A 13,786-nucleotide genomic window follows, 5' to 3' on the forward strand; every position below is an offset into this window, starting at 1 on the left:
TTTTAATTTAATATTTAATCTCTCATTTTACAGAACATAAAATTAAACTTGTACATTCACAAAACAGTCATACATGAGGCAGTCAAAACTAATTTAGGTGGAAAAAAATCAAATTATTTCCAGTCCATTAAGATTATCTCTAACTGGGTTCTCTCTCCCCAGCCAGTAATTTGATCACTTCCTTGAGACTCCTGATTTCATCTTGCTGATCGATCACTTTCTGTTGTAGGCTCTTAATTTCTTGCTCCTGGGTAACTACTTTCCATTCAAGGTTGTCTCGAGATACATTTACCTATATTTGAAATATCAGGGGAGGGGTAAGGAAATCAATGAATCTTAAGATGAAGCAGCAAAGATTATCCAGCCCATCAGCTCTTGCTTGAGCAATCCAAAAATCCTGCTAAAGTCCCAGATTCTCACAAGCTTCACTAGAAAATTTTTAAAAAGTTCAATCTAAAGACCAGCATTAGTCTAAGTAAACCACACATCTGCCTCAGGGAGAAAGATGTACATTTTATAGCACCTTGCATGAACTCAATGTCCCAAAACGATAAACAGCAAATTACGTTTAAAAGAAGATGGTGGCAGAGTCGCAGTGCAGCTACTGTGGGCTCCTGCTCGAAGCTCACCTGCTCCGTCCGCTTTAACTTTTTTTTCTTCAGTTTAATTTACTTAACCTTATGAGAGTTTGGGCTTGTCCTCTCCACACTGCACAATGTGGTGGCGAGAAAGGTCGATGGCAGTCACACCGAATGGTGGCAAAAGCAATCAGCTGCTCCTGAGCTGGGAGCAGCTCAAGGCTGAAAGGCAGTGAGAGAATGACGGCACGGACAAAGGTCAAGCTATTATGAGGAGTGCATAGCCAGGTGCTTGTGGACTGTGGTGTTGAACCTTTAACTGTGTTTCTTTGTTTTTCTGCTTTTTAAATAAGCGCTGTAATGTTTAACTTGTTAAATTTTGCTTCTTTATTTTCCTGTTTTATACCCAAGATTGCTCCGCAAGTGGTGCCTTGTAAACTTTTCACTGTACTCATGTGAGTACATATAACCATAAAGCTCATTCAAATAGGTACTTTAGTTGTAGGAAATGCAATAGCCAATTTCATGCAGCAAATCCTGAAATGAAGTAAGTGACCAAAGAGATGTTGATTTTGTATAAAAATTGACCAGGACAGAATCTTGTACGTCTACGTGACAGTGCAGACATTGACTATCAGTTTAAAGACTCAACCAAAAGGTTGCATCTCTGACAACATTTTCTCAATTGTATACTGGGTCTGTCATTCTGGAGTTGGGCTCAGGAGAAAATGAGGACTGGAGTTAAAGTGTGGTGCTAGAAAAATACAGCAGGTTAGGCAATATCTGAGTAGCAGAAGCCCTTCATCAGAAATGTGGGAGGGGAAGGAAGCTAAGAGATATTGAGTGAGGGAAGGTACCTGGGAAGGCGATAGGTAGATGCAGGTGGAGGGTGATAATGATTGGTCGGAAGGAAGGATGGAGCGGATAGGTAGAAAGGAAGATGGACAGGTAGGACAGTAAGAGGCTGGTGCAGAGTTGGAGGGTTGGATCCATGATAAGGTGGCAGGAGGGGAAATAAGGAAACTGGTGAAGTTGAAATTGATGCTATGTGGTTGAAGGATCCCAAAGCGAAAGATGAGGTTTCTACCTCCATTTGTCCGTGGATTGGATTTGGTGGTGGAAGAGGCTCAGGACTTGTATATCCTCGGTAGATTAGGAGGGGGAGTTGAAGTGGTTGGCCAAAGGGCAGTGGGATTGTTTGGTGCGTGTGTCCCAGAGATGTTGTCCCAAATGTTCCGTGAGTTGGCGTCCTATCTACACAATGTAGAGGAAATCACATTGAGAGCATCAGACACAGTTGATGAAGTGCAGGAAAATCTCTGTTGGATGTGAAAAGATTCTTTGGGGCCTTGAACAGAGGTGAGGGGGGAGGTGTGGGCGCAGGTTTTATACCCCACGTACTAGCAAAGGAAGTGCTGGGAGTGTAGAGTGGTTGGTGGAGGGTATGGACCTAACAAGGAAGTCATGGAGGAAATGGTCTCTGTGAAATATGGATGTAGGGTGGAGGGAAATACATCTTTGTGGGTGAGTTTATTTATAAGTGGTGGAAATTAAGGAGGATAAAGGGCTGTATCTGGAGATTAGTGGCTGGAAGGTGAAGCCTGGGGGTTTCTATCCTTGTTGCGGCTGAGGAGTGGGGTTCAAGGGCAGAGGTGCTGGGGGCATTTAAACAGGAGGCCATTTGGATGTCCTGGAGTGGAATTGCTACTCCTGGAAACAGATATGGCAGAGGTGGAGGAATTTGGAGGGGGGGGAGGGCTTGTAGTCCAGGTAGCTGTGTGAGTCTGAGAGTTTGAAATAGATGTCCGTGTTGAGTTGCTGACCGCAGATGGCGACAGAGAAATCTGCGGGGAGGGGTATCTGAGATTGTCCAACTGAACTTGAGATCAGGGTGGAAGGTGTTAGTGAAGTTGATGAACTGTTCAGCCTCCTGGTGGGAGCATGGGATGGGCTCAGACTCACTTCCGATTAAAGAAAAGAATCGTACAGTCCAACTAGTCCACACTGACCCATTTCCAAACTAAATTAGTCCCTCTTGCCTGTATTTGGCTCATATCCCTCCAAACCTTTCCTATTCATGTACTTGTCCAAATGTCTTTTAAACTTTGTAACTGTAACTGCATAATCACCATCTCTGGCAGTTCATTCCATACACTAACTACTCTATGTGAAAAAGGTTGCCCTTCATATACTTCTTAAATCTTTCCCTCTCAACTTAAAAATATAGCCTCCTAGTTTTGAATTCCCCCACTTTAAGGAATAGACCTTTTACTATTCACTTTATCTATACCCTCATGATTTTACAAACCTCGAAAGTCACCCCTCACCCTCCTATGCTTCAGTGGAAAACTTTCCAGCCTCTTCAGACTATTTTTATGATTGAACCCCTCCATTCCCAGCACGATCCTGGTAAATCTTATCTGAACCCTCTCCAATTTAGTAGTAAGCTTCTTATAATAGGCAACCAGAATTGCACACAGTACTCCAGAGGAAGCCTCACAAATGTCCTGTACAACCTCAACATGACATCCCACCTCCTATACTCAAAGGTCTGAGCAATGAAGGGAAGAATGCTAAATGTCTTCTTAACCACTCTGTTTACATGTGATGAAATTTCAAAGAATTATATACCTGAACCCTTAGGTCTAAATTCTACAAAATGACCAAGGGCCCTACCATTAATTATGTAAGTCCTGTCTTGCTACCCACTATGCTGTGGCTCATTAGATGCCTCTAATTAAATCACTAAATTAAACTCAGTGAGAAATTCAGTAATATACACATCTCTACAACTAATGGTTAGCTGACAACACTATTCGAAATAAAAAAATATTTTTTTCAAATCCCCTTCCCTCATTTGTCAAAGGTATTTATAAACAAAAACAAGAATGCTGATGGGTTTTATGTTTATTTAGTGGGGAGTTTGTCTTTATTTCCTAACCAATTTTAACAAAATAAACTTGTCATTCCTACCTGAGGTGAACTACGGAAGAGTTCACTGGTCAACATCTCATCTGCACTCGGTCTGCAGGATGCAATTCGGCTGGTTAGCATCTTAACATATTTAGCATGTACAGGCCAGTGCTGTGCAAAGTCCTCTGAGATATGGGACTCTCGAAGGGCTGTGAGCATCTTTATCCTTTCCATTGCTGTTCCAAATGGCTGAAAGAGCTCCATTAAGATGATACCTACGCTGTACATGTCTGACTAAACATTAAAAGAAAGGGCATATAAAAATGCAAGGAACGGTACAGAGTGAGACAAATACAGACCAATGAAGGGCCACAAAGCAGTTTGTGAGAGCAGCCAAAAGGGATTATGAAAGAAAACTTGCAATGGACATAAAAGACAATAAGAGGAGTCTTTGTAGTCTATGTAAAGGGAAAACGGCTGGTTAAGAGTACTATTGGTCCACTGAAGACAGACAGGGAAATGGCAGATATGTTGAACAATTATTTTGCTTTAGTGTTCACAGCAGAAGAGTATAGTTTGCCAGAAGCCCCAAAGAAATTAAGAGGATCAGAGACAGGTTTAAATAAAATTAGCTTAAGTAAATCATCAATAATAGGGAAATTAATGGAACTGAAGATTGACATGTCCCCAGAAATGATGGTTTCCATCCATGCATGTTAAAGAGATAGGAGAACACATTCTGATACCCTAACCATAATCTTTCAGAATTCCCTGGGTTCAAGAGTTGTACTTCTGGATTGGAAACTTGCTCATGTCCCTCCACTCTTGACAGAGACAGAGGGAAGCTAGGCAATTACAAAGCAGTTAGCCTAACACCTATGGTGGGGAAATTATTGGAGTCTGTTTTCAAGGATATGGTAACTGATTGCCTTGAAAAATGTCAGTTAATCAGAGAGTCATCAGGAAGGATGGGTCATGCCTGACAAATCTCAGTTTTTCGAAGAGGTGATAAAGGTAATGAACAGAGGTAAGTTGACGGATGTTGTTTATACAGGCTTCCAGAAGGCTTTTGATAATGTCTTACACAAGAGACTGTTAGCAAAGGTGGAAGCCAAAGTAATTGAGGGGATAATTACTGACATGGATAGGAAATTGATTGAGCAGTAGGAAAGAGAGATTTGGAATAATGAGCAAGTATTCAAATTTGCAGAATGTTACAAGTGCTGTCCCACAAAGTTCTATATTGAGGCCTCAATTATTCACAATATTCATTAACAACTTGGATAATAGCATTAAAAAGTAAAGTATTCAAATTTACTGACGACACAAAATCGGGCAGCGTTGTAGACAGTGTTGATGACAACATAAAATTACAACAGGATAATGATAAATTAGGTGAATGGGTAAAGTTGTGGCAGATGCATTTTTTTTGAAAATATAGTTATTAGCAAGAAAGTTTTTTTTGACTTTACAAAAATATAAAGTTATTGAAAATATAACAAATAACATACCAGTATAATAAAGAAAAACGCAAATTACAATACAACTACTATCTAGTAACTACTATCGTACCCTATAATACAAAACAAAACCTAACATTGTGCAAAACAATACTAATAAATAAGTAAGCGATTAATAAAATAAAAGAACACACAAAAACACAAAATAATGCTCGGTGCAAACCTTCCAAACAAAAGAACGGGAGCATTGTGTATATACCTGTATTAACTTAGGAGTCCCCCCTCGAGGGCCCAGGACTCAGCAAACCTAACCATCCCGGTTAAACAAATGCTCTAGTTAACATAGCAGACAAATCTCTATCCAAATAACTAGGAAGGTCTGTTGTATGGTGCATCACGTTTGTAAAAAAAAAATCCAAGGGAATGTGCTCTTTAACTAATTTTTGACATCCCAGCAAGCCCAGTGAGTGCTCAGACCCTAATTCATCAGAATATTCTTCCATGCACAGTAAGTAAGAACATTATATAGTTTCATCCCATGCCCATCTAAAGATGATATATTCGATAGACCTAGGATTGGTCCTCAATTCCCTCCTTATCTCTCCTGCCACAGCACCTGCAATAAACATGGAGTCTGTGGCATGTCCAGAAGCAATGGGTAAGAGTACCTACACTCTTTTGCCCCTTTTTTAAACTTCGCCACAAGGACCGGTGCCAGATGAACTCCAGCAGAACTTTTAACTGCATAGCACATGTCCTGTTACAGATTGAGGTCTTTCACATGTTCTCCCATATGTCCTCCCACATTTCAGAAGACATCTCCATTCCTAGCTCTTTCACCCAGACCTCATATAACTAGTTAATATCCTGCCAGACCCTGCCACCCAGCAGGCAATAGAGGGCACTAATTGAGAGGGTGCTTGTGGAATGTAGCAACAACCTCTCTGTATTATGCTTATAGGGCTTAGAAAGAAGCGTAGTCTTCTTCTGAACGAAATCCCTAACCTGAAAAAAATGGAAAAGATCTCTGCTGATCAACCCGTATTTGCAGCTCAATTGCTCGAAAGACATCATAACCTCCCTCTCAAACAAGTCTCTCAAACTGGAAACTCCTCTCGCTGCCCATAGTTTGGACCCTGAGTCCATCATCCCTGATCAGAAAGCTGGCAAACCAACTATAGGCATAAGTGGCGAAGTCTTGGATAAGCAACACTCACTCTAACTCATCACCCTCCATGCCATGACTGTACTAATAACAATGGGTTCTGGCAGTGGTCCATAACTGTCCTCATCTTATCAATGAAGAACAGGTTAATAAGAGGGCACTTTGACCGGGAAGCCTTGATATCCAGCCATATAGAGCCAGGATTGTTAACTGCTCAATCGCAGACAAAGGACAGCAGGGAACGCAATTTTTACCTCCTGATGTCTAGGAAATTTCTATCCAAATAACTAAAAAAGGTCTGTTGTATGGTGCATCATGTTTGTAAAAAAAATCCAAGGGAATGTGCTCCATAATTAATTTTCACCATCCCAGTGAGTTCTCAGACACCTAATTCATCAGAATATTCCTCCATGCACAGTAAGTAAGAATATTAAATAGTTTCATCCCATGCCAGTCTAAAGATGATACTTTCGATAGACCTAGGAGGAGAAATATTGGGTCTACCTTAACTTTGGTCCTCAATACCCTCCTTATCTCTCCTGCCACACAGCCTGCAATAAAAATGGAGTCTGTGGCACATCCAATGGGTAAGAGTACCTACACTCTATTGCCCCCTTTTTAAACTTTGCCACAAGGACCGGTGCCAGATGAAGTCTTTAACTGCATAGCACATGTCCTATTACAGATTGAAATTTTTCACATGTTCTCCAATATGTCCTCCCACATTTCAGAAGACATCTCCATTCCTAAGTCTTTCTCCCAGACCTCATATAACCAGTTAATATCCTGCCAGACCTTGCCACCCAGCAGGCAATAGAGGGCACTCACCATCCTTAAGGCAAGTGCAATTTAGTAAGCTTGATGAGGGGCCGTCCACGATGCCAGACAAAGGAACTAAATCAACCCGTAAGTTTCCGTAGCATTGACCTGGGAAACATTATAGGGAGCCATACACATGGAATAAACCAAATGAGAAAGGACACTCATCTTAATGAAGGCTGTTCGGCCCAACCATGAACTTGGAAGAGCCTCCCATCTCTGGAGATCCTGCCTAATATTATTGAGCAAGTGAGCAAAGCTAGTCCAAATTAACCAATCAAACATGGGGGTTATAAAAATGCCTAGGTATTGGAGCCCCACCCGTGACCACTTAAAAGGGAACCTAGGCCACCTTCAACTTCTGGCACTTCTTTGAGATTCCCCAAAGGCATAGCCTCCGATTTTGCAAAGTTGACCTTATATCCTGAAATAGCCCCAAGTGAATTGATACAATGTATCAGATGGGGGTACAGGGGTCATCAGGTTCAGAAACAGAAGGACATCATTCGCATACAGAGTAATTTTGTGTCCCCTCGATCCCACTTTCGGAGCGGTTACGTAGACGTTCTGGCGAATGGTCTCTGCCAGCCGCTCTATCATCAATGTAAACAACAAAGGTGAAAGGGGCAGCCTTGATGACTACCCCGCCAATCCGAAAGTTCCCAGACTTCACCCTGTTGGTGATGACCACGGCCAGAGGGTGGCAATATAAAACCTCCACCCACCTAGCAAAGACCCCACCCAAACCAAACTGCTCTAAAAGACATACGGCCATTCCCCCCAACCGGTCAAATGCTTTTGCTGCATCTAAGGAAATCACCAACCCCTGAATTGATCGCTGCTGATATACTTGGACCATATTCATGGACTATTATTAGAAGACCTATGGCCCCTTATACGATCCGTCTGGTCCTCTTTGATAATATGGGGCAACACTTTCTCCAATCTCAGCGCCAAGATCTTAGACAGAATCTTGAAATCTGAATTTAATAAACAGATGGGCCTGTATGAGGCACAATCCTCAGGAAACTTCCCCTTCTTAAGAAGGAGGCAAATATTAGCTTCTCTCAAAGATGGTGGTAAGCATTCATGCATGTAGGAATGATTGGACGTCTCCAATATCGGCCATGACAGAATCCCTATTAACTCCTTATAAAACTCACCCGGGAGACCATCAGGGCCAGGCATTTTCCCACTCTGAAGTTGCCTCGCTGCCTCCTGTATTTCCTGAACTGTCAAGAGGGTATTAAGGAGTGAGGCCTGTTCCAGGGTTACCCTGGGAGGTCCAGGTTCCTAAAAAAAAGGCTTTCATTTTAGCCCACCGGTCCTCGCAACCTTCAGACCTATACAATTCAGAGTAAAAACTCCAAAAAGCCTCATTAATCCTTTTGGCATCGTATGTAAGGACCCTGGCGCTGTCTCTAACTGCAGTAATGGATTGGGGAGCATGCTTTTTCTTAGTCAGATATGCTAAATACTACCCTAGCCTATCCCCATACTCAAACAGCCTTTGTCTAGCGAAAGCAAATTCTTTCTTTGCAGTTTGTGTAAGTATTGAATTCAAGGCAGCCCGGAGAGCCATAATTCGCTGTACCTTAGTCACCGAAGACCACTCAAAATGTGCCACCTCGGCAGCTTTCAACTATGTCTCAAGTAGCCGCTGCTGTTCCCAATTCTGTCGTTTCCAGCTAGCTGAATAGGAAATAGCTAATCCCTTAGCAAAGGCCTTAGCAGTCTCCCATAGCATAGACAAACTACTATCCATGCCTGAGTTGATATTCAGAACTCCTGAAACTCCTTCAAAAAGTATTCCATAAATTTGGAATCCTTAAGGAAAAAAGGATCCAGACACCAGTGCCACAAACCTATCCCCTCACTCTTGGCCTTAACCTCCAAATATACCGCTGTGTGATCAGAGATACCCATGTTCCTAATATTACAACCCATAATCAAATCCAGAAGGATCAAGGGAGCCAGAAAAAGATCAATCCTCGTGTGACATTTATGTGGGTTTGAAAAGAAAAGGTGAAGTCCCTGCTAGTAGAGTGAAGATATCTCCAAATGTCCACCAAACCCAACCCCTCACATAAGTCAGCCACCTACTTGGCCTGCGAAGAAATAGTTGGAGGCCCACTGGGCATTCTGTCGGCTATCAAATCCAAAAGGCAATTACAATCCTCCCCATAATAATGTGCCATGTTCCAAAGGCACTCAACTTAGAAAAGGCACTAACCAAAAATTTAAGGGGATATGCCCGAGGACAGTAGACATTTAAAATGCCATATTCCTCCCCACGTATCAGGGCCTTAAGTATCACAAACTGCCCTTGCTCATCTTTCACCTACTCTAATAATGTGAACAGAAGATTTTTCTGGATAAGTACTGCCACTCCCCTACTTTTAGTAGTAATGGATGAAAAGAATACCTGGTCATAACCCCCTGTTGTAACTTCAGGTCTTCCCCATCATCCTGCAACAGAGTGATATCAACCCTTTCCCTCTTAAGGCTAGAAAGCATTTTTCTTTCTTTTAACAGGCGAATGACTTCCCTTGATGTTCCAGGTTCACCATTTAACAAGACACTTACTCAGATCCCCTTTCAGAGACCCGTAAACCCCCAAGAGGGAGAACCCTGCTTACATTGCGCCAAACACAAGTAAATAAAGTCTAAGAGTTGCAGAATTGTATATACAAAAACTACTCTGTCATAACTAGAAACAACTATTGCTACCAAAAAGCTACATAGAAAACCCACTATAAAACCTTGAATGGGAGATTCTCCCCCCTGCCCATAGGGGGCACTCAACCTACCCATCCCCTCCTTCACAGCTCCTTCAAGCCCGGACTGTTCCCCAGCCTTAGGCAAAGCAAACCTAAACAAGGAGATGATCCTTAAGTCAACAAAAAGGACAGCCAGGATAAGCACTCCGCCAATCCTGGCTCCATGTCACCCTTACTTATGACTAAAAGAGAAAAAGAACAAAAAAAAAGGAGACAACAAAGGACACCCACAAAATTGCCCATGATAAAATCCAGTTATAAAAATGTACTAGGAACGTTTATTAGGGAAAGAGAAAGACAAAAAAGGGGAGAAAAGGGAAAACACAGGGAAAGAAGGAAAAGAGGACAAACATTAACCATATTCTTCAGACCAGTCAGTCTATTTTAAAGTGTCTACAAGGTTCTTAGCTTTATCCGCTGAGTCAAATACATGAACTGAGTCCTCATGGCTGAAATGGGGCACCGTGGGATACCTCATGGAGTACTGGATGCCCGGATTCCTCAGCCCCTTTTTAACGTCATCGGAGGCCTTTCTCTTTCAAATTACAGCTGCCAAAAAATCTTGGAAAAACATGATTTTCGACCCCTTGTGCAGCAGTGCCTGTTCGCCTTTTTCCAGTGATCTGGAGGTTTCGATCACTTTTTGCTTGGCTTTATATATGTGAAAGTACACTAGGACCAGGTGGGGGTGCTGTACTGACCAGTTTTCAAAGAAGCTGACTGGCTGCCCGCCTTCTTCACCCTCCGGCAGCTCAACAATCTGAAGATTAGTCTTCTCACCTCAATTTTCGAAGTTGTCAACCTGGTCTCATAAAGGAGAAAGTGAGGACGGCAAATGCTGGAGATCAGAGCTGAAAATGTGTTGCTGGAAAAGCGCAGCAGGTCAGGCAGCATCCAAGGAGCAGGAGAATTGACATTTCCGGCATGAGCCCTTCTTCAGGAATGAGGAGGGTGTGCCAAGCAGGCTAAGAAAAAAGGTAGGGAGGAGGGACGTGGGGGAAGGGTGTTGGAAGTGCGATAGGTGGAAGGAGGTTAAAGTGAGGGTGATAGGCCGGAGAGGGGGTGGGGGCGGAGAGGTCAGGAAGAAGATTGCAGGTCAGGAAGTTGGTGCTGAATTCGAGGGTTGGGACTGAGACAAGGTGGGGGGAGGGGAAATGAGGAAACTGGAGAAATCTGAGTTCATCCCTTGTGGTTGGAGGGTTCCTAGGCGGAAGATGAGGCGCTCTTCCTCCAGCCGTCGTGTTGCTATGATCTGGCGATGGAGGAGTCCAGGGACCTGCATGTCCTTGGTGGAGTGGGAGAGGGAGTTGAAGTGTTGAGCCATGGGGTGGTTGGGTTGGTTGGTCCGGGTGTCCCAGAGGTGTTCTCTGAAACGTTCCGCAAGTAGGCGGCCTGTCTCCCCAATATAGAGGAGGCCACATCGGGTGCAGCGGATGCAGTAAATGATGTGTGTGGAGGGGCAGGTGAATTTGTGGCGGTATTAGAAGGATCCCTTGGGGCCTCGGAGGGAAGTAAGGGGGGAGGTGTGGGCGCAAGTTTTGCATTTCTTGCGATTGCAGGGGAAGGTGCTGGGAGTGCAGGTTGGGTTGGTGGGGGGTGTGGACCTAACGAGGGAGTCACGGAGGGAGTGGTCTTTTCGGAATGCTGATAGGGGAGGGGAGGGAAATATAACCCTGGTGGTGGGGTCCGTTTGGAGGTGGCGGAAATGACGATGGATAATACGATATATATGAAGGTTGGTTGGGTGGTAGGTGAGGACCAGTGGAGTTCTGTCCTGGTGGCGATTGGAGGGGTGGGGCTCAAGGATGGAAGAGCGGGAAGTGGAGGAGATGCGGTGAAGAGCATCGTCAATCACGTCTGGGGAGAAATTGTGGTCTTTGAAGGAGGAGGCTATCTGGCTTGTTTGGTATTGGAACTGGCACTCCTGGGAGCAGATGCGGCAGAGATGAAGGAATTGGGAATATGAGATGGCATTTTTACAGGAGGCAGGATGGGAGGAGGTGTAGTCTAGGTAGCTGTGGGAGTCAGTCGGTTTATAGTAAATGTCCGTGTTGATTCGGTCGCCCGAGATAGAAATAGAGAGGTCTAGGAAGGGGAGGGAGGAGTCTGAGACAGTCCAGGTAAATTTGAGGTCGGGGTGGAAGGTGTTGGTAAAGTGGATGAACTGTTCAACCTCCTCGTGGGAGCACGAGGCAGCGCCGATACAGTCATCAATGTAGCGGAGGAAAAGGTGGGGGGTGGTGCCAGTATAGCTGCGGAAGATGGACTGTTCCACATATCCTACAAAGAGACAGGCATAACTGGGGCCCATGCGGGTGCCCATGGCTACTCCTTTGGTTTGGAGAAAGTGGGAGGATTGGAAAGGGAAGTTGTTCAGAGTGAGGACCTGTTCAGTCAGTCGAAGGAGGGTGTCAGTGGAAGGGTACTAGTTGGTACGGTGGGAAAGGAAGAAGTGGAGGGCTTTGAGTCCTTCATAATGGGGGATGGAGGTGTACAGGGACTGGATGTCCATGGCGGAGATAAGGCTTTGGGGACCGGGGAAGCGAAACTCAGGGAGGAGGTGGAGGGTGTGGGTGGTGTCCCGAACATAGATGGGGAGTTCTTGGACCAAGGGGACAGGACCGTGTCGAGGTATGCAGCAATGAGTTCGGTGGGGCAGGAGCAGGCTGAGACAATGAGTCGGCCGGGGCAGGCAGGTTTGTGGATTTTGGGGGTGCGGGCTTGTGGGACTATGAGGTTGGAGGTGGTGGATGGGAGATCCCCTGAGGTGATGAGGCTATGGATGGTCTGGGAGATGATGGTTTGGTGGTGGGAGGTGTGGTCATGGTCAAGGGGGCATAGGAGGAGGTGTCCGCGAGCTGGCATTTAGCCTCAGCAGTGTAAAGGTCAGTGTGCCAAACTACTACCGCGCCTCCCTTGTCTGCCGGTTTGATAGTGAGGTTGGGGTTGGAACGGAGGGAGTGGAGGGCTGCAAGTTCCGAGGGTGAGGTTGGAGTGGGTGAGAGGGGTGCAGAGGTTGAGGTGGTTAATGTCGCGGCGGCAGTTGGCTATGAAGAGATCGAGGGCAGGTAAGAGGCCAGCACGGGGTGTCCAGGTGGATGGGGTGTGTTGGAGGTGGGAGAAGGGGTCGTCAGAGGGTGGGCAAGAATCCTGGTTGAAGAAGTAGGCTCAGAGACGAAGGCGGCAGAAGAACTGTTCGATGTCTCACCGTGTGTTGAACTCGTTAATCCGAGAGCATAGGGGAATGAAGGTGAGGCCTCTGTTAAGGACTGATCTTTCATCCTCAGAGAGGGGTAGTTCTTGAGGGATGGTGAAAACATGGCAGGGCTGGGAGCTAGGTGGGGTTGGAGCTGGGAGTGGAGGCGGGGTTAGGAGTCGGGGCGGGGTTAGGCGTGCGAACGGAGATCGGCATGGGAGCGGGGTTAGGCGTGGTGATGGAGATCAGCATGAGAGCGGAGACGCATGTGGCATGGTCGTTGTGCTGGTGAGTGATGTCACTGGGGGCAGAAGTGGCTGCAGCGACGGCAACCCTGGGGTCGGAAGCGGTTGCCGCCGCGGGGGCTGCAGCGGCCGTGTGGTTAATGGCACCCGAGTGATTTCGGAGGCCGACAGCACCTTCCACGCCAGTACCTGGATCTGACTGGATAAGGACTCGATCGCCGCGGTTCGATTCTCCATCTGCTCCCTGAGGCCCTGGAGCTCCTGTTCATGTTTCTGCAGCATGAATGCGATGGGTTGGATCTGGGTATGGTTCTCCTCATGGACCTCCTCAATCGCAGCTCTAACCTTCGAGGTAAGTCTCGCCATCACCGCCGCCAATTCCTAGGAGTCTGTCAGGTTCCCCAGTGGTTCTGGAGAGGCTGCTGCTGTGACCTCTGGTGTGCCCCGTGCTGCAGAAAGGTGTCCTCCTTGCTGCTGTTTGCTTGCTCCTTTTCCTTTTGGCATCCTTCCCACTCCCAAATATTAATTCTGTAAAGTTTTAAACTAATAATTCCTCCACATAATTTGGCCAGGGATGGTTAAAAAAAACACCAGTATGCTGTAGCTGTTAGGCAGAGCCGTCCATGGCAG

The 13,786-nt window shown here is 45.4% G+C and overlaps 1 protein-coding gene across 2 annotated transcripts in view; it reads right to left on the minus strand.

Annotated features, from left to right (window-relative positions):
• Positions 1–13,786, minus strand: part of eif2ak1 (eukaryotic translation initiation factor 2-alpha kinase 1) — a 56,892-nt gene continuing 43,106 nt past the window's right edge. For both annotated transcript variants that reach the window (XM_060840584.1, XM_060840583.1), the window contains exons 15-16: positions 3,552–3,785; positions 1–292 (exon numbers count right to left, since the gene is read on the minus strand). In XM_060840584.1, the coding sequence (XP_060696567.1) occupies positions 140–292; positions 3,552–3,785 (387 nt within the window). In that variant the 3' untranslated portion in view covers positions 1–139. The remainder of the gene's footprint in view (positions 293–3,551; positions 3,786–13,786) is intronic.

This window comes from Hemiscyllium ocellatum, chromosome 20 (assembly GCF_020745735.1).
Source record: "Hemiscyllium ocellatum isolate sHemOce1 chromosome 20, sHemOce1.pat.X.cur, whole genome shotgun sequence".
In the NCBI taxonomy this organism is placed as follows: domain Eukaryota; kingdom Metazoa; phylum Chordata; class Chondrichthyes; order Orectolobiformes; family Hemiscylliidae; genus Hemiscyllium; species Hemiscyllium ocellatum.